This window comes from Glycine max, chromosome 12 (assembly GCF_000004515.6).
Source record: "Glycine max cultivar Williams 82 chromosome 12, Glycine_max_v4.0, whole genome shotgun sequence".
Classification (NCBI taxonomy): Eukaryota; Viridiplantae; Streptophyta; class Magnoliopsida; order Fabales; family Fabaceae; genus Glycine; species Glycine max.
The window spans coordinates 7,104,637-7,127,556 of NC_038248.2; the positions used below are offsets into that span (position 1 = coordinate 7,104,637).

Consider the following 22,920-nt stretch of genomic DNA (forward strand, 5'->3'; position numbering starts at 1 on the left):
ATTTTCTTTTAAAAAATGGTACCAAATTAGACTGAAAACACCCTGATTTATTTATTACTAGTGTTCTTATTGAATTGCATATGGCTCTTGACCACATCGGGCTTCCAAAGTTTTGGGTTAGAACAAGAAGTCTTGGGTTGGGGGTTTGGACTGCATAAGTTCTTCCACGGTTTGTGCTATTTACAGCTTCCATATGTGCTAAATACGCCTCCTTTACATTTATTTTCCCTAAACTACCCACTCATCTCCTTCTCCCTCACACGTAACTCTCTTCCCTAAACCCCCAACACGAACTTCAAAAAGCATAAAGTCGATAACCACACTCTATTTGGACATTCTTCGTTGAATTGAAGTGGAGTGTGATATCATGAATTTTTCAAATCGTAAACACCATTGATTGGATCCAACTGCCAATACGCTTTTTCCATCCCATAACCCCTTTTCCCCAAATTTCCCCACTCTTCACCTCGCAACTTCACAAATCGATGCAAACTCAGAATCACCACTTCTAATTTTTTTTCCACTCAGAATCGATGCAAACTATTTGAGGTTTGTAAAAAAAGAAAGGAAAAACAAATAGAGAAAAAGAGAATAATTTAAACCAATTATAAAAATTGAGAATTCACCGTTATCTATGTTAGTCCAAATGAAAATGCACTATCATAATCATTAGTCCAAATGAATTATCAATAGTCGTTAGTACAAATGAAAATGATTTTGATTCTCTTAAATAAGGTAAGAAAAAAAATTATACTAAAAATTATTAGTTGAATTTTTTAGAGAAAATTAATTATTGGCAAAACTAATGGATACATCATAGTAATAACATAATCAAATAAAAATGTCATTGAAGTTAACAATTTATAAGTAGGATTTGGGTAGGTCTGATCCGTTCCCAAGCAATTTCACTTGTTAATCGATTGGTAATCGTTAATGTGGCATGTTAATCATTATTAAATGTTGACATTATATTTAATACAGATTAAATAAATGAAAGGAATACTTACTAACCTTCCCTTATAACTCACAGGAAGGAAGAAAATAGGGAAAAGTGAAAAACTGATTTTATATCCAACAAACCATGCTAAAAAAGTATTTGGACTGTTACTTGTTGTCAGAGACTGAGAGATAAGCAAATTAAAATTAAAATATATGATATTGGGTACACTTGATCAAAGTTTTGAAACACATTTGGCAGCTAGCTAACACAATTATACTGCCCTTGAGAAACAAATAACATAACTATAATGTGACTCTTCTAGCTAGTACAAATTTGAACATAATAAAATTACTAGTTTCAAAGCTCTATATATCACTTCAAAATGTACTTCACCACACCAGGAAGATGGATGTTCAAAAAGTAATCTTCCCAATCAATCAGTTCGGGGTCAAAATAAAACAAATCTGTCTCCACCCCACCTTGTCTTGCTGCCATTCTCAACTTCTCTGTGTTCATATCATCAAATCTGTATGCCATAACATTTTTTTTTTGGTCTAAGTTTATACCTTATAAAGCATTAAATATTTAAAAGAAGGATAAAATCTGTTTATCTCTCTCAAAATATCTCAAAATTCAGTTTTAGTCCCTGTAAATATTTAATATGGTTTTAGTTTTTACATGAATCAAAAGTTGCGCAATTTTAGTCCCTGGTGGCAAACTAAAACCACGTTTTTCTGTTAAAATGTAAGGACTACAAATATATTAAATTTTTATGGGAATTTAAATCAAATTTTGAGGGAGCAAAAATAAATTTTACCCTTAAGCAACACAGGTACATGATAAAAAAAAGCTAGAACGATTGGACCTGCATTGAACTGAAGCATATAGAGAGTGATTCTAATAACTAACACTTACGCAGCTTTAAAGAACAAGTAAGGCTTGTAAAGGTCCACCAACCGCATCACAATCTGAATCTTCCTATTGAGATTAAGATATGTTCCTTGGAAATACTGGCAAAATGCAGTATTGGCCAGCTCAAGTCCCTATTAAATGAAAAAAAAAAAGTGTGTAAAACTTTGCTATGAAATTTGAGTGATGGTGAAATATTGGTGATGAATGATGATCACTACAAAAGAACCCTTTACCTTTAACACAAGCAGGTAGCGAATGAACATATATCTTCTGAAGCTATCCATGTTGCTCAACACTGTAACTTTTCCAACCTTAACTGGCCTTCCATCCTTGTTTATGCATGGTTTTGCTGTGAAATATCTAAAGCCATACTCTTGAAGATTGCCATATCTTAGTGGTCTTCTAACAGAGGAACCAACATGATATATAACATCATCACTAGGATGATTTGCATGAGCCACCATGGCCACAAGTATTGCATTCACCACCATGTCAGCTGGTATCTGCTTATTAAATTGGTGATATTAAGATGAGATCAGAAATTAATCACAATGAAGCATTAATAAATTAAGGGCTTGATCATGTAAAATCTCTCACCGCATCAACAATTGCTTTGAGATCTCCAAGGAAGCATGTTAATTTTCCTTTCCCATAAGCTACAGCTAAACTGTCAATGGTTCTGTAACCAAAAATAAAAGGAATTTGCCACTAGGAACTGTAAGTTTTGATTTTATCTCATTGGACTTTGTTGGATAAAATACACTATTTTAATTTCTTTTCAAAATACTTTTTATGTACAATAACAACAATAAAGTTAAACCTAAGACCTCATGCAAACTAGCTGAATCTCTGTTACTAGGCCGATCCTAGTGGGTTATTTCTTTTCAAATATGCACATAAATCATCACTAAATGGATATTCAATACTTAACATGTGTTGAGGAAGGCAAATTTAAACAAAGATTTACCTTACACCTTCAGCCCAACCAGGGAAAGGTTCTTTGAATGTGCTGGTAACAATGGTGGGACGAATGGTCACAACGGATAAGTTTCCTTTTAGTTGCTCCACAAGCATCTCTCCCATTGCCTTGGTGAATACATATGTGTTTGGCCATCCATATAACTTTGCCCTGATAAGTTATATACACAACAACACAGTTATGTCAATCTGTAATGAGATTAAACCAGTAATTAATTAGCAACGAACAAAAAATAATTGTCCATCTGTAATGGATTGATCTGGAATTATATATCGTGAAAGTAAATATGGGAGAAAAGTGTTAGATATATTCTTTTACATTTGGGCCACTAAACTAAGTGTCCTGGCATGCTTCTTTATGTTCACAAGCAATTAAATTTAAAACACAAACTTCAAAATTAACCATTCTACCTTCTGAACAAACATAAACTCATCTAAAAAAAAATACTAAAACTCAAAGTAGAAGAGTAATGTTATTCCTATGTCAATTAATTCCCACATTTTTCCACACCTCTCCTGACAATTTTTGTTTTTGTTAAAAGCATGGTGGGAGACTCAGAATAGAATTAAAATTTATAACTTCTCTTCATCTCACTATTTATGTTAAGTCATATAATCTATTATATCTACAATTTTTTTTTCTCTCTTTTAGTACTATAGTCTCACTTCATTGCAGAGAGACCACTCATCAAGACATGCACCTCATATGAGTACACTTGGGACCACTCATTAATTAAATTGAAAGATATTAACCTATATTTAGATGATCCGTATATATTCTATACATTATGGTAGGCTCCAGTTTTCCTCTTACTAGTCTTTTTTCCGTTATCACTAAACTCAAGAAAAGGAAAGTTATATTCTCAATAAAAAAAAAAAGGAAAGTTATATAGAGTGTCCTTGAGTGACACTTGATTTTATATCGTACCATTTGTGCAACAAATTCAGGAAGATGTAATAGCTTTTATCTCTTTTTAAGTGTCTTTTATTTTTATTCATTAGTTAGATTTGTCAAAAATTTAGAACATAATTTTTTTTCTATTACAACAATTGTGTAGAAATTATGCTTGTTTTAGTCAAAACATTAGTAAGAGGTAATCATACTCACAAGTTCTGTTAACATGTTTTACAGGAGAAAACCACAATTTCTATACTATATATTTTGTTTATCAGTATATATGACTAAAATTGAAAGCAAAACAAAAGGAAATGCATCTAGCTAGTACCATAAAGGATAATGTGCCACAAGTTGTATTTTAATACAATTTATTACAGGAAAAGAATTTGCAAAACCTGACGTGAGAACTTTGAAGAAATTAAACACACACATATGACAATGATTAAGGTATAAAATTCTGACATGTCATTTAAACGCAAAAATTAAAAGAAAAAAAAGGGAAAAGAATCATAATATGTCATGATTCCAACAAACTACATAACATATGAATAACTTTTTGTTAATTTCATAAAAATAAAAAATTCTAATATATGTTATGTGTTTGAGGATGTGTTTAGATTTTTGGAAAGAGAATTCTAAAAATACATTCAAGAGTAAAAATAATTTTTAATCATATTTGATTATATTTTTAAAGTATGTTTGAGAGTAAATTTTTACTTAAAAAATAGATTTAAAAAAAGTAAGACTTGTGATAGATTTTCAAGTTCAGTCTATAAACTTAGTTAATGGAATTTAAGTCAGTTATGATAAATTCCTAATGTTACCTTTTTGATAACCCACAGATAAAAAAAAGTTTATAAACTTTAATGCTAGGATGCACTTAGTATTTTTAATTAATGTGTCATGAAGAAAATGATCCATGGGGAGAAGTCATTTCACGCTTGACCACATGTTGGCGTGGAAATGTTAGTAATGAAAGAGCCATAATTGGACTAACGACTCTTCATAAAGGGTAAGTGTAAGTGGGTGGGTTTTGTACGTGTCAATTTATGTTTCCCGTTTCTTGTTCGTTCGTTCGTTCGAACCAGGACCTGTAAACATCACTCTCCTATATGAAATAAATAAATAGATAAATATCTTTAGCCAATATGGAATTGGATGAGTTAGTGCTGTTTGGTAAAAAGTCAATTTGGGGTTTTGATGGAGCAAGCCAAACAAGCCCCACATTGATTCATTACACGTACCTTAATTTCTTAGTGTTACATCCATCTACACTATTTCATAGTGCTACATTTTTTTTTTCAATAAACCACCCAGGAATAATACTTTGGCAAATGCTAATTAGCTTAAAGACATTATAGTCTTTTTATGGAATAAAGACATTATAGTTAAGAAAATAAAAATATGAAATTTTCATTAAAAAGAAAGCATTATTATGCTAACAATATAAAATTTATTGAACACTTTTTTAAGCAATTAGAATGCATTAACATTTCTTAATTAGTTAGAAGCAATTGGTTAGTTATATTTGTTTAGCATTAAGAATTATAAGGTTTACTTGATGCTTAAAGGAAAAAGAAAGAAAAAAAGATATCACAAGTTTGAATCTTTTCTACTAATAAAAACTAATAAATTAATAAATTAATAACTAATATTTATTGATAAAAATTATTTATTTACCATTAGTAGGGAACAAAAATGGCTTTTTTGGTGTTTCACACGCAAGACATGAATGGAACAAAACAAACACTCCATTGGTGCTTATAATTTTGGTTCTAGCTATATATGTCAAAGGTCCATTTAATTCATCTTTCATACATGTGTTTGCAAAATGACATATGACCGCCTTTTATAGAATTCGATTACATCATTCGTTCAGTTCGTCCAAGCGTCGTGGATGTAATGCTTCCTCATAAATGTGTAGGATTGGAAAATTATAATATACACAGTCTTCGGGCCCTACATAACCTAATCGTGTATATAGTAATATGTTCCTTTGGGTAGTTGTAGGTTCGGTGGTTTCTAGTTAGTCTTATATATACGTAGATTTATTTATCATAGGACCTTAAGAATTGGATATATTCTTCTTTAAACTATTCTTATATGGGACCCCTACAAAATGTGATTTACAATATATAACTCTTTATTTCCATGTCACATTCAAGGAAAACCTAAAGAGATTCCATGGTAGGTCAAGTGATATACTAAACTTGAACATCAGTCACCTGATCTTAATCAACTCAGGTTTTAGGGGTGAAGTGGGAATATACTAATTTAAGTGTAGATTCTAGTGGAAAAATAAGAGTGTGTGTATTCTACTAGTTCTCATGTGTCTATTGCTACACATATTTAAATCATTTTGTTTCAAATATTTTTTTCATCATACTAATAATTTAGAAAGTAAAATTATAAAGTTTTTGGGTTGAACACATAATATCCTAGAATCGAAAGTTAAAAACTAATTTTTTGACATACTAAAGTTCATTTAAAATATTGACATCTTAGTTTCTTAATGGATATTTTTGTATACACAGATAATAAAATTTATAATCTAAACATCTAAAAGATGAAGGACCTTAATTTCCTTTTTATGAATGAGCGAAGGAACCATTATTATGTTTGTGAAGGCCTTTTTAATGTGCACTTGAACTATAGGTATATGGGTTTGGGTTATACTACCCATTTATTTCAGCTGATAAAAAAAACAATAAATTAATAACTATAATATTTTAGATTTTTGACAAACCTGCTAATGCCCAAGTCCTTCATAACCTCTTTAATTTCCTTTTCTGTGGCCCCCAGTTGTTGTAACTCACTTAATTTGTCACGCACAACTTTCTCTTCTGCATTAATGTCTAATCCAGACACTCCATTCAGTGAATCACCCAAATGATATGGTTTCTCTAATATGAGCCCTTCTCGGCCTCCCTCACCACATACATAGGCTGAAATTATAAGATGTAACAATAATTATTATGTTGATCTACGTTCGTGACGCTAATGTTCACTTCCTAACCATTAATTGAGGTTGATTTGAACATAAATTGATACGAACCTGTTGATACATGCACAAGAACCTCGAGTTTGGTACATTTTTTGGCGAAGTTGATGACATACTTAACACCAAAGGTATTTAGACCCAACGATATATCATACCTGAAATTTAAGGTGAGATAGTAATTAAAAGAAGAAACAAGAAAATAATAACTAAGGCCAGGGCAACAAAAACATTAAATAGGCATAAAAGCCTATGATGTTTTAGTATATACAATATACCTTTCATCAAAGTTAGTTGTTGCAGCTAAGTTAATAATGACATCTGTTTGATCATAAATCTCTTCCCTTAGAATGGAATCCTCCAATCCCAAGTCTTCACGAGAGATGTCCCCGGGTACCAGAGTCAACTTTTTCGAGACAAAGGAATTAAAATTTGCACCCAATTTCTCCTTTAGTACCCTAAACAAATCCTTCCCTATGATCTACACCAAAAACAAAACACAATTAGAATATATTAGCCACAAGCTTAATTATATTATGACATGGTGAGAAAGGTAGCTAGTGTGTGAGACCACTATTATGTTTGGATAATCTTTATACCCTTTATAAAAAAGTGTATTCAAAATAAAACATACAAAGAATATTCTTCTTTATATAAAAGAACGTTTAACAACCAAAACCTATCCAAACATGTACTTAATTGTACGACCCCAATTAATAACATAAATTATATAAAAGCAACACATAAATATCTACTTGTTGAAGCCTTTAATTTATTTGGTTTATAACAATCATAAATGCTAATGCTTAACTAACTAACTATAAGAAAAGGGTAAAAGAATAATGCCATGGTTATTTATGTCTATATAGATATACACATTTTCAACCCAAGAGAGAGAAAATGAAATTAGTAAAGGACCAAATTAAACAGAACCTAACTAATAATATTGTGCATTTACCTCATTGTTCAAGCGATGAGTGGCAGATTTGGCATCTGCAGCTCTTAGAAGAAGGTAAAGCTTCTTAACATTTGGTTGGACCCTCAATATCTTCTCCAACAAAACTGAAAAAACATATAACAAAGTACAGCCAAAGACATCATGCACCAATAATATGTACATCATGTGCAAAGTGCATATATACACATCATTACTTTAGTACCCTTTTAAATAGAAATGGAGCATACCTTTGGCAAGAAAGCCAGTGGCTCCAGTGATCAAAATGTTCTTGTCCTGAAGAAAATGGAGTATGCTTCCCAACTCCATTGTGGAAAAAGAGTAAGGCAATAATATTATTATTAATGAGAGAGAAAGCAGAAATAGTGGCGTTTCAGAAGAGGCAGACACAAGGGGGTGGGCGAAATGTTATGCCAATTTAGCCGCTTCATATAAGCACAGAAATCGGCATGTAGCATTTATGAGATGGAGTGTACGCAAGTAATTTCGCATTTTTTTTCTTCTTTCTGTGCTGTGGTTCAGGAAAGTCAATAAATTGCAGTACCAAATAACGCAGCAACATTTTAGTATATAACTTTAGCAGCATACCTTCTTTAATCATGCCAACACTGGTTTGACCGGCAATGAGTAGAGTCCTAAGGTATGTGTTTCCATACCCATGTTAAAAAAAATTAAATTCTTATTTAATCTTATGTCCACACCAATAACAATTTTAATCTTCAATCTAGTATTTATTATTTATATATTTATATCTATACACACAACTCTACTTTATTATAATATCTATAACTTTATTCATTTCTACAAAAATATACAGGTAAATACTTGTTTCCATTCCCACATTCCCAGCTCCAATAATCAGGTCATTATCCTCTTTATATACATATACTTTTATAAATACATGTAAAATTCAAGTTCATTTTATCATCTCTAGGTTGAGATTTGACTTATCCATTACAACGTGCATTCTTATAAAGGTAAAATTTGAGTATGGTTTTAATTCAACCTATTTAATAGAAGACGTACGGCATATAAATTTTTTTTTTCTGACCTTACCTAAAAATAACTGTCTTGTAATATTCTAAACTTTCCTCCCAAAAAATCTTCTTCAGTCACTTCTCTGTCATTTTAGTTGTTAATCAGTATAGGGAAGGATAAAGTTTAATTTAGTTAATTGAGTAGAATACATCAATTGTATATCTTTAATACATATTTTTTATTTGTAAATACATCTTTAATACATATTTTTTATTCTTTCAAATAAAAAAGAAGTTAATCATTATATATAGTTAACGATTAATGTTAAAACTTCCATCACTGTTATTATTAATAACAATTTATTATATAAAAAACAATCTCTTTAGTTTATATATAATGAGTAACCATTTTGATTAATTTGGTCCTGGTTTTGAAGAGTGTGATCGTGCAGTCTCAATTCATCAAGCCACCACCTAACAACTATTAGAATATATGATACATATATTCTATATTTATGTATATCTCCTTTTCTCAAAATTAATTACATAATTAAAATAAAAGATATACATAAATATAAAATATATGTATCATATATTCTAACACTACCCACAACACTTTACAATTTGACGATTTGACGTACAAATTTCAAGTAGCTTTTTAGTTATTTTAGCTCCTAATGGTTCACACACAAACAAACAAAAAAGAATTTGAATGTGTTTTTTTTTACTTTTGTCCTTTTTATCTCTGATATTTTTTCATAATCTTTCATTTATCTGTTTATTGTCAATTCAAATGTCTAATATCCTCTTACTCGATCTTTAATTTCATATTTGATGCCTTTAGGGTTAAACGTTCACAAAACAATAGTATTTTGTTTAAAATTGAAAAAGTATCTATTTTTAATTTTAAAGAAATTAAATTTTAATGTTTTTTTAAGGAAATAAATCTTCAAAGAAAACAAAAAGAAAGTCACAGTATTCATTCCTTCCGAAAGCTACTAATCTTTTAATAATGATGATTCAACAAAATGATCAAATTTCAATATTCCTTAAAAATATAAAATCGTCAATTAATAATATAAACTGATCAATATTATTGCATTTAATAGAATTAAAACATTTAGCCTATATTACACTTTTGTTTTCTCAATTTTTAAAATAAAGCAATTTTAATTGTTTCATTAGTAGACCGTTAGTTAACCATGGAGTTTGGTAGAGATGAGACTAGAACTCAACTTTCTCTTTTTTCTTTACCACCTAAATTACTAAGTCATTATGCTTTTTTAGTCATAATGTAAACAATATATATATATATATATATATATATATATATATATATATATATATATATATATATATATATATATATATATATTTATATTACAACATGAGTTAATTTCATTTTTAAAATACTTATTAAATTTAAAGTTAAATCAAGTTTATAAATAGTAAATGTGACCAATAAACATAAAAAAATGTTTTCTTTCATGCAATCAAACATACAACCACTCTTTTCTTTCATCTCCTTTTATACCTCATCCTTTTCTACTACATCACTAATGTTATATTATTTATTTTGATATAATAATATCTTTATTATTTATTTATTTTTAATTAAAATAGTAATTAAGATTGAATATTAAATATAAATCAAGTGTTTCACAATGGTGGAAGATCAAAAGTACAATTAACTCATGCAATAATGTTTAAAATATTTACGATAAAAATATTTAATTAATAATTGTATCAAATTAATTTTTAATATTTTATGCGATAAATGTAAATAAATAATCAGTTTTATCTTCCCATTTTTCCATTCTTTTATAACATCACCTATATTATATTAAAATTCATAATATAGTATTATTTTAATATATTAAATAATATAAATATTAAAATAAATTATAAAAATTTGTGATGTGGTAAAAAAATGAAAAAAATGGGATAAAGAGATGAAAGACAAAAGAGATATTAAAATATATAAATATTAAATTATATAAATTATTTCTTAAATATTTTTATTTTTATATTTATTGTATAAATTTATTATTTATGAGCAAGATTTAACATAGTATTTTAAAATTGAAATTAACTTATTATGTTTTTTATGCTTAATTAACTTATGTTGTCGTCCAAAAAAAATAATTTATGCTATTGGCAAGGATTAAATTACTATTTTTTACTGGAAGAGACACGTTATTTATACAGAAAATTTATTAAAAATATGCGTTTGGATAAATAAAATTTCTCTAAACTATTTATGCGATTTTTTTATCTAATAATCATTCTTTGTTAACTTAACACTTGCTACCCTAAAACTAGACCTATAATTTCGTTCACAGAAGTTTTCACATTTCAAGAATGGTAGAGCAACTCCTCTCAAAAAAAGAATGGTAGAGCAATAATAACCGGTACAACTACCCAGCACAGAGACAACAATAACGACAGAAGCAGATACAGATGAAGGAATAATTAATTAGTAAACAGGATGCAACAAAAGAAACGAATGCCTCGTGGAATAAATATCCTAATGAAAATTAAAATGATCGTTTCATTTTCTGATTATAAGCTGAACATGAAGTTGTTTTCCCGTTAGTTTGAGTGTTCAAGTGTTCCCACAATAGATAGTGTTACTTAGCTTCAATTTTTGTTTATGTTTTTATTAGAATACGTGTCCGTGTCTTTTGTCTAAGAGTAGATAGCAGTGAATTGATGGATTTTAAACTTGTGTCGTTCTTTTCTTTCTAAAAAATATTTAAACTTTTTTTTAACACTGCAATTAGAGTTTTTGATTTTCCGTAGGATTCAAAGTATTTCCATAAGTTTTGATTTTTTAGGTTGGATTAATTTTCAATTCAAGACTTAGTCAATAATTTAAAGCTCTCTGTCTTCTCTTCTCCAAAAGTGTATCATGGGAGAATCGAATTCAATTTTTTTTCATAAATTCAATATGCATTATTAACTGAATACTGAAATACGGAGATAAAATGTATTTTAACTTTTTTATTCATTGATTTAGTTTTACACCCTGTTTCTTACCGCCGAGGGAAACAATCTCATACTGATGAAAATAAGTCACTTCTATTAGTTACAACATATGCATCAAAGAAATAAACTTAAAATTTGTGGACCTATTGTACTATTTCAATCTCACATATTTTTACTCTCCTCTTTATCTTCTTCCTTGTTTATATTTTTATTTCTTTTCAATTAAATACCTTTACTTTTCACTTTATTTTTACTCTTTTTATTTCCATTTATCATATTTATCTTTCTACCAATAAGAGCAATGTGGGAATTGTTTTACAACACTATATGATGTATTCAAGATTAATTAATTAAGTCAACATGTCTAAGGTGGACTGTTGACTGAAATTAGACCCTTGTAAAGTTTTGTTGAAGTAGGCTTCTAGGTGGATATATTAGGGGTGTTTGGTTTAACTGTTTTTTGATTTCATTCTCACTGAAAACAAAAAATGGTGATGAAAATGTGTTTGATTGGATTTTTGAAAACATTTTCAGTGAAAATGAAAACAGAAAACAACCAGAAAATGAAAACAATAAGGGTGTGTTTGGTTTGCATTTTCATTTTCTGTTTTCATTTTCTGAAAACTGTTTTCATTTTTAAAAGATTTGAATTCTGAAAACATGTTTGATTTGACTTCTTGTTTTCTGTTTTCATGAAATAAAAATATTAAAATTTATGATATATTGATTTCTTGTCTTTTGTATTTTTAGATTTGCTTAAAATTACATTCATTGTCACCGCAATTTCATTTTAATCGAAATGAGGTTTCTGTTCTCAACTGAAAACACTGAAAACGAAAATTTATTGTTTTCATTTTCTGGTTGTTTCTTGTTTTCATTTTCACTGAAAATGTTTTCAGAAATCCAACCAAACACATTTTCATCACCATTTTCTGTTTTCAGTGAAAATGAAAACAAAAAACAACCAAACCAAACACCCCCTAAAATTTCGTTTTCGGTGTTTTACAGGAATCTCACTTTGGGTAAAATAAAAATGCGATAGTAAGAAATGTAATTTTAAGCAAATCTAAAAATACAAAAAAAACAAAAAGTCAATATATCATAAATTTTTAATATTTTTATTTCCTAAAAACAAAAAATAAGAAGTCAAACCAAACATATTTTCAGAATTCTAATCTTTTGAAAATGAAAACAATTTTAAGAAAATAAAAACAAAAAATAAAAATACAAACCAAATACACCCTTAATGTTCAAGATCTTCTTATGAAAGGAAACTTTTTGATAAGGCCTCACCCCATGAAAAAATTAGTAAGTATTGTAAAAATCATTTTGATGCTCAGATTAATAATAAACATTTTACTAAAGTGATAATATATACAATAAATGCTTATGTTACATATGATTGTACTATATGAGTATGAAATAGATTGGATTCCTTACAGAGTTTAAGATCTCTTGCAGATAAATATATTTTGTGTAAATCTTAGAGGTCTTGTACTTAAATGCTGACTATGATCCATATTTGCAATTTGGATTAATCTAAGGCTTAGATCAAGGTTGACCATTATTTGAATTAAACTTCAAGTCCAATCCGAAACACTATCATATCTATTTAACTTTACCTAGTTAATTATCGCTTGCCTTTAGTTTTCAACCGACTTGGACTTCAAGTTTTAACTTCAAATTGGCTATGGCAAAGGAGATGGGGGAATGGGCTTCAGAAACACTTATGGGTTCAATCTTGCTCTGTTGGAAAAACAAGTTTGGAACCTTTTAACCAACTCAGATACCATTATTTTAAGGTTGCTCAAAGTTAAATACTATCCGAAAGGAGATTTTTTGGAGGCTAAGGTGGGGTCCAATCCATCATACTCTTGACGTAGTATCTGCTTTTCACAGTGGTGGTAAATAGGAGATGGTTCCTACATCAACATTTGGCCAATGCCGTGGATAAAAGACGATGTTGGAGTTCAAGGCTTCCCATTCCCGATACTAAAGACCTTTCAGTTAAAGATAATCATGTTTGATGGTGAAAAAACTTGGAATGAGAATATTGTCAAAGTACTTTTTGAGGAGCAAGATGTGGCAGACATATTAAGAACCCTTTAAATCAATTTTGTTGATAGAGATGAGAGGATTTGGGCTCATGAGAAGAACGGTCTCAACTCAATCTCAACTCCCTTCTTTTGCTACTCTTTTGTGGAGCATTTGGAGAAATCAAAATGAGTTTATATGGGAAGGTAAACATAACTCAGTGGACCAAATTGTTTACAGTGGAAAGCAATTTTTATGTGTTTGGATCCAGGTTAGAGCTCTAGTTGGCAGCAAATTTCAGCTCACCTCACAGGGTCATAACATAAGTTGGTCTGCTCCTCGCATAGGGTTTCTAAAGTGCAATATTGCTGCTGCTTTCCAGGAGGCTTCTAATGTAATTGGTTTGGGGTGTCTGAAGTAGAGCTGAAAGTGGCAGCACCCTTGCTTAAAAATACTTCTTAAAAATGCTTTTTATATAAGCATTTTTTAAAACAATATTATTTTTAAGTTTAAACAAGTCTTGACATGTCAGAATTAGGTGCTATCATTCTTGGCAAATTGATCTAATGGGGTTACTTTTAAAAATTATTTCCCAAAACGAGTCTCTTTTGAAACTATTTTTGGAGGGGGTTTGTTTTTACAGGTAATCCGTCATGCATGTTGGCGACACACTTGAGTCGTCATGCATGCTGGTGAAACAGTGACTGACGTGGAGCAGGTTCTGCCATTGGCATTGGCGAAACACGTGACCCAGGTAGGGGTGCAGCAGGGTGCGCAGAGATGAGCAGAGATGGCAGTGCAGCAGTGCCTTGCACGTTTCACCATTACTATTGGCAAAACCGGTGTAGTTTTGCTTTCACCTTTTTGAGTGGCAAAACATGTGGTGCAGACCCTTTAAATAGCAAGCCTTCGTTGACGCTTTCTTCTGCGTTAAAATTTCTACCTTCATTTTTGAACTTTTTCTACCTTGAAAGCCTTCAAGTTTTTCGTCTGGCATCATTCACAAATTATTTATTTGAAGTAATATTTTTTTTTGTTAGAATGAAGTTTTAATCTGAAGTTTAAGTGTAGTATTTTTTGTAATTAGATATTTTTATTTTGAAGTTATTGTTGGTATGATTAATTATTTATAATATTGTTTTTGTAGGTATACGATGAATTCGGTTATAACAATCTTGTATTTCAATGGAAGAGTATATGAAGAGAATGATGGTATAATATTTGAAGGCAGTAAAAAAGTGGTTCAAATTAAACGTGGAATTAGTTTGAATGCTTTGAAAAAAATTTGGAGATAATGTAAAGTTAGAAAATAATGAAATTATTTCTTCTATAAGTTGTAGATTTTTAGTTTCAGGAAAATATGTTGCGTTGCAAATTTGTGATGACGAAGATGTTGAAACTATGATCGAAAGTTTTCAACAACAAGAACAAATGTCAGTTTTAGAATTGTACATAGAAAAAGATGTTGGTGGTTCTATGTTTCATTCTGCAAATTCTATTACATCATGTGGAAATAATTTATCTAATAATGAGTCGAAATCGCCAAGAAATGTAAGCAATTTACATGATGATGATGATTATCTTGTGTCTAACTCATACGTTGAAAAGTCTTTAGATGAAGATGATAGTGTTGATGATATATCTGATATAGACGATGAAATCACCGACATGATTCAACCAGTTACAATTTTTCACCCAACAGAAGGTATATTTTATTAAGTAAAAAAATAGGTGAATACATTTATTATTTTATGACAATTGTATTTAATGGTAAATAAATATGATTGTGATATTGATCTGAATTTTATTTTTTAACTATTAGGTGTAAAAAGAATTCAAAATCCATTTTGGAATGATGCTTTGCATTATAATAATATCAATTGGAGTCATCCTGATGAGGAAGACATTTGCGGTTTGGAGATGCCTTCGAGTTTTAATGTTGGGCAAGAATTATATGTTGGCATGAATTTTGATAGTAAAGATGCGGTAAAAAATGCACTGAAACAATATGTTATGAAGGTGCATCAAAGTTTTAAAGTTGTTAAAACCAAATTACACAAATATATCGTTGTTGCCCGAATAAAAGCGCAAAGTGTCCTTGCCCTTTTTATATGAGGGCAATTTTATCTAAAAGAACTGATTCATGGAAAGTGACACAATGGGGTGGACCACACACATGTCTGAATATGAGTATGGCAGAAGATCATGAGAAGCTTGATTCAGATTTAATTGTCACTTATGTAGTAGGTACATTTTTTATGTTCATATTATCCTACTTTTGTGTTATTTGTTATTTAAATTTTTTTATTTTATTAACCGGCATAATTAGAGAAGATCCATCAATAAAAGTTTCTTTGATTCAAGAAAGGATAAACAGTGAATTTGCCTATAAGGTTTCGTACAAAAAAGCATGGATCACGAAACAAAAAGTGATTACAATTGAATATGGCGATTGTGAAGAGTCAAATGCGAAACTTTCGTCGTGGCTAAAATACATGCAAAATCTGCTAAAGTTTCGTCGTGGCTTAAATTAAATATATTATACAAATAAATTAAAATACATGCAAAGAAAAATTTAAATAAATAACAGAATATATATATTTGAATTTATATATTTGAATAACAGAATATATTATACAAATAACAAAAATTAAATTAAATATCTTATACAAATAAATTAAAATACATGCAAAGACAAATTTAAATAAATAACTGAATATGTAACAGAAATTCATATGCAAAGAAAAATTTAAACAATATATGTACAAAATTAACACAATATATATATTTGAATAATAACTTAGCATATAATTTTATAATATTAACATATATATGTAAAATAAATATAGCATACAACTTTATAATACCAAAAATAAATAATTTAAATATCAACAACACAATGAACAAAACACAAAAAATATTAGCAAGGTACCAGAATTTGACACAACGAAGGGAAGACCACACCACAAACGTTTCACCAGCACAAGCTTTTCGCCACTACCACAAGCGGAACAGTACCAGGAAAGCAGATGAATGTATGTGTTAATTCTTTCGGGAGAGCGTTTTATATAAAGGAAACAGGACATTCACGTGAAGCTTATTTCGCCACTACAAATGGTGACATCTTTTGAAAATGTGTTTCGCCACTGCCAATGGCGACAACCTCTGAAAAGTTGTTGCCTTCTGTGACCCTCAGCTACGTTCTGCTACTACGACCTGCATGCGCGCGCCACGTCATCCCTATTTCACCATTGTCGATTGCAAAATCCCTATCTCACGTATTTTGCCAATGCCAATGACGAAACCTGCTCCACGTCAGTCGCTGTTTCGCCAGCATGCATGACGACTCACGTGTGTTGCCAACTTGCATGGCAGATTACGTGTAAAAACATACCCACTCCAAAAATAGTTTCAAAAAAGACTCATTTTAAAAAATAGTTTCTGAAAGTAACTCCATTAGGTCAATTTTTCATCATTCTTCAATGTAGATATCTTCTCTCCCATTATCCAAACTATTCAATACAATTTGTACATATATAGATATGTCGATGTTGTAGCCTACACCCTAGCAAGGGCGGCAACAGATTATGCAAGTCTTAGAGATTTTGATCAAATTCTTACTTTTATTTACAATTTGATCACTAATAAAATGAGGTAACACAGTTTCAATTTCAGAAAAAAAAAACTTTAGATATATCATAGGTGTTATACTATTATTTATTGCTTGGACCTACACTTTTTTTTTATTGAGTTTTAAGGCCTACAAGTTTATATTTATTTACTGTGTTATTCCTCAAAAACTTTTTACCTTACCTCCTTTTTAATTTGGTCGAACTTTTCAATTCTTTAGTAGTATTTATTTTATTTGGTTCAAATAAAATTTTGTTTGTGGGTTTTTTGTCGAAGAGTTAGTAGGATTTTAGCTTGGATTAATAACTTGTTCATCATAATATATCTCTACATTTGGACTCATGACTCTGAATTTGTGGGAAAGGAAAGTAAGGTAGGCAATAGCCATGTCAAATAACTGAATTTGTGGGTATGGTTTTTAATCCGTTCCGACTTACTTTGACTGGGTATATCTATGGGTATGGGTATTATGTGAATTTTTTTAAACGGGAATGAAGAAGGAGATGAATATCTAACTATCCTCTTACTCGTATTCATCACTATTACAGTTTTTTTTATATATATATTAGGGTACTATGTTGTGTTGAATATTGAAGCTAACGGAAATTGCGAAGCACAGTGAAGGAAAAAGCATCATTTCTTCTCTAATTAGAAGTGAAGTACTCTACAACAATGGGCTCATTTTTTAAAAAATATTTCATGCTAGTTGTCATTAACCCAACAAACTAGCTTCCACTCACTTCCATCCTCTTCCACACTTATTCCCAACCTCTTTCCATTGTACCAAATAGAGGCTTACCGTCTTATATAGTTACATTTAAGTTATGTTTAGTTTTCGGTTTGAAAAGCTCCAAACTCAATTTGAAAGGTAAATTTGGTGATATATTTGATTACTTCCAAAAAAGTATGTTTATACATAAAAATTTGTTTGAAAACTCAATTTTATAGAAGTAAGACTTGGATTATTTTTGTAAACTCAATTTACAATCTTAAATTTAACATGAACTTAAGTTTTGCAAATTTTAACTAAATATGTCGTTAATTCTGGTCCATTTTCTTCTAAAACTCATTTGTGATTTTGTTAGGAAGATGTTTTGTCATGGAAACTTGCCATAGAGGTAGTTGTCATTCTAGAAGTAGTTATTGTAGTGATTATTGTAGCGGTTATCGTAGTGGGAGTGCGGTTATTATAGTGGGGTTGCGGTTATTATACATATTTGATAGACCTTTAAATATCAAGAGACACTAAATAAAACATAGAACATTCAAGCTTAAGTTTGTTATTTCCTTTATTTCTCTTGGAAACTGTCCTTAGTCTCGAACTTAAGGGAACCACAACTAACAATTGGTCCGATAGGTTGAGCCCACTACGATAACCGCTACACTAATCACCACAATAACTACTTCTAGAATGACAATTACCCCTATGACAAGTTTCTATGAAAGAGCATCTTCTTCCTAACAGATTTCCAACTCATAATTATAAGGTTCCAACGTAGACTAGGTGGGAAGGCTACATGCAAGCACATTGAACACGCCATGTCAGGGACCATTATTCCATTATTTAATTAGTGTCGTAAAATAATATACTGGGATAAACTTTAATGCTAGTTTAGGGCTTTAGGTGAGTAGTCCCTATAGGCTTTGGTAGGAGAGAAATTGCCAAACCGATGGTGACCAACAGTACATAGCAATCAAACCAACGTCCTATTCATCAATTACAATGTTGATAATTTGATATTCTTTTCCCCCTTCAATCAACAAGTGAGTTTCAACACGCTAATTACTGTGCTTCGGTCTTGCATGTGTATGGGTAAGATTTTGCTCACATGAACAAGAATTGGAAATAGCTGCATACATATAATATGGTGGGAAAGCATGGACCTCCGATTCATTATAGTCTGTGGAAAGAAAAATCTAGTCTTCTAGCCATGTGGTCTTAAAGGAGTAGGTGAACGAAGAGCCTTTAACAAGCTGAATTTGGACAATGATCGATATATGGATGTTAATTGACTTTGAGGGTTGTAGCCAGCACATAGAGTAGTTTGAGTGAACACTGAATATCTTAATAGGTAGCGAAAGAGTGAAAGGTAATGTCGTGAACAAATGCTTATGATCTAATAGTTAACAAAGTGATAAAGGAGGAGGCATAACCACAAGCTAGTTACTTAAGTCAATTTCTTCATCTGAAGAACATAACTTTCATTTCAGCAAACTTTAATAAAGAAGTCCTCTTTGTTATTTCTTGTTGGCAGGAATGAAAAGTACGTTTGTCGTTTCATTGTTTTAGAGAAAAACAAAAGATGACTTTTGTTTTCGTCAACCCATCTCGGTTTCATTAAGGTAAAATATGTCTCCCCCTCATTTTATCTTGATTCATGTTTTTAGTCCATCATATTTTTTTTTATTGATTTTAGTCATTTATAAATTGTTCTATTTTATTTTTAGTCTTTGATGCTAATTTTAATTGTTAAGTGATGATATAACATGTATAATTTGTGTTTGAAAATTTTCTATTTAAAGTCCCTAATAATTTTTAATTGTGACAAATTTTCTGGCAAATCAGAATCGCCAAAAATGATACAAATTTTTCTTAAAAGATAAATCAAAACTCAAAACACATTAGACTTTCTGAAATCACATGAATGTTACAAAAATATATAATTAGATAGTTAAAAATTGTGGCAGTTAAAAGCCGTCCAAAATTTAAATAAGAAAAGACTTAAATACAATTTTAGTCTTCTTATTATATCCATTTCACAATTTTGATCTCTCTATTTTAAAATTTATAATTTTAGTTCAATCTTTAATTTTTCTTACATTTATTTTTTATATTTTAATTAATAAAATAATTTTATGATAATACTTTACATGAATATGTTGGCAAATTTGGGTCAAAATAAAATTTTCTCAAATAGAAAAATTAAATATTTTTATTTTAAGTTAAGAAGAATAAAATGGTAAATTGAGTAAATAGGAAACCAAAATTTTATTTAAGCTGGCAGAAATCTTCACACAACTTATGCTGGCCACATCTACTGAATACCCTATTTTAAGTTCTTAATAGATACTACCGTAGTAAAAATAAATTTGGTGGCAAATTACTACCGTAGTATAGTAAGAATTTTGGCAGCTGACATTTATTGTTAGAGAAAAAGGATTATATATTAGTGTAAAAAAATTTATATAATTATTTAATTATATAAGATAAATTTATTAATTTTTAAAATAATTTAATAATATTTTTTATTAAATAATAATATAAAATTATTTTAAATCGTAAATACAAATTAAATTACAATTGTTACTGGAATTGGCCTGAGATAAGTAAGTACTTTTTTTTTATCAGTCGGATAAGTAGGTAGTTGAAATATTAATTTATTATTACTAATGATTACACATGAAATTAAATAAGGGCATTTTAATATAAATTTACATTTATTAAAATATTTTTTAATCTACGAGTAACAACTTTAAACATAAAAAAATGGGAATGAAATAGTAATACCACACATTGTTCTTTATTGTTTCTGTCACAAAATAAGTATTATTTTAGATTATTTTATATAAATAAAATTAAAATCAAACAATAAATGATAATTTTATAAAATTAATTTTATTAAATAAATAAAAAAATATTAGTATTAAATTTAAAAATTAATATAGTATTTATTAAAAACATTGATGAAAAAGAATAACAAATAATATATTAAAAAAAATTAAATACTAACAGTTATCCTATCCTAAAAAGAAGGTAATAATGAATTGACATGCCAACCCTTATTAATTAGCTCAAAATAAACCATGAATACAGCAAGCTCCAACCACCTTTGAATTTGGCTTTCACTCTTCGTAGTGGCTCCCATTCATTGAATTTGGTGTGATTTAGAAGAGAAAGAGACAAAATGACCAAAGAGTGAGAGTTGACTGATTCTATATGTGCATGTGCCCGCCCATTAATGAGGCCTCACAGCCCATCCCTTTAACCTCAGCTCTACATTTATGGCTGCAACTAGCAATTTCTCTCTTTTTAGATCAATCTATCATCTCATCTTGGGAAGATAATCAAGATATATTTTCTTCAAGTTCTGACACATTTTCATTTTTAAACTAAGAGAAAATAATATCAGCTTTGTATCAATAAAAAATCATTTTGAAAAATTATCTTTCAAAAAATAATTATATATTAAATTATTTAATATTATAGATAATTTTAAAATATAATTAAAATTTATTACAAATTAAATAAATTTAACTATTTTTATTGATTTTAATGAATTAGATAATTATCTCTTTTATATAAGATTGGAAGTAGTATAAAATATTTTATATTATTATTTAATTATAGATTATTATGTATGAAAAAATTATTTATTTTTATAATAATTATTTAAAAAATTATATTAACAATATTTTTTAATTACTTAACAATATAAAAAAAAATCATTACAGTGATAGTGCATAATATAAACTCATCTTTGATCGCGTATCATCTCATATTGGGAAGATACAATATGAAAAGATTAATTCCAACATATTTTTTTCTTATATATAAACTCCAATATGCAACTTAATGAATTGGACATATATCACTTGAATCAACTTTCCGATCGGTAGTGCAATTAAATAGTAGCAGTTTACCATTCTCCCAATCTCATTCATATTTAATTAAAACAAATTTAAAAATCTGCAATAGCTTCATGCATATGTTCTCTTCAAGGCAACACCACTTCTTTAAAGCAAAAGATGTAGATCTCTCTCAATTATTTTTGCTTCATTTAAGAGCTAGAATCTACTACTAATATTCGGACCCTTATTTAAAAAAAAAAAAAAAAACAATTCAGACCCTTATTTAATTTTAAGTGACTAGAATCTTTACCACTCACACCAACCTAAACAGAAAACGAGGGAATGGATGTGAAAGGTTGACGTGTGTCCTTTAAATCAAGGAAAAGTGTTAATCTTTTCGAATGCATAAATGTACGAAAACTCTTATCACCATAACAGCCTTTGATTCCTGTCTCAACTTTATTTCCATTTTTTTCAATTTAATACTCAATCAATAACATTTAGACACGTGTTTTGAACCGTATTGTTGTGTCATAATTTTTGTACTACTTAATATTAAATTATTTTTAATGAAAAATATTTGATGAGTTTCTTAAAATAAAAAATAATTTTATTTTCTTTTATTATTAAAAAAAATCTAATTGACATTTTGGTCTAAATATCTTATATAAATAATATAATTCATGTTTCTTAAAAATAAAAAAAAATTAATATAACTTAAGATACTCAAAATAAATATTTTACATTTTGCTTATTAGAAATACCCTTTAGATTTAAAGTCGGGTCAAAATATAAGTGCATACTTTAATTAGGAATTTTGATCTTCATATTAACTATTCACTGACTAACATTATTGACGTGACAATAGTGTGTTAAGAAATATATATATTATAAGCATTTCAAATTAGAAATTTATAACCGTAAACAAATAGTAAAATCAAAATTATCCATGATAATAAAAATGTCCAATTAGTGGAAAGGGTGTCATTAGATGATCTATCGAACTCATGCAAGCGTGGGTCACGAGTAGGGGTGGAAATG

At 29.2% G+C, this 22,920-nt stretch overlaps 1 protein-coding gene across 1 annotated transcript; it reads right to left on the bottom strand.

Moving 5' to 3' along the window:
* Positions 1-1,129: 1,129 nt before the first annotated feature.
* Positions 1,130-8,105, bottom strand: LOC100798338 (alcohol-forming fatty acyl-CoA reductase). Its single transcript, XM_003539769.5, has 10 exons — positions 7,912-8,105; positions 7,685-7,788; positions 7,005-7,207; positions 6,784-6,884; positions 6,475-6,673; positions 2,820-2,981; positions 2,450-2,531; positions 2,086-2,355; positions 1,856-1,983; positions 1,130-1,466 (listed from the first exon to the last, which is right to left on the bottom strand). The coding sequence occupies exons 1-10, from the start codon at positions 7,988-7,990 to the stop codon at positions 1,313-1,315; spliced, it is 1,482 nt and encodes a 493-aa protein (XP_003539817.1). The 5' UTR covers positions 7,991-8,105; the 3' UTR covers positions 1,130-1,312.
* Positions 8,106-22,920: the final 14,815 nt, after the last annotated feature.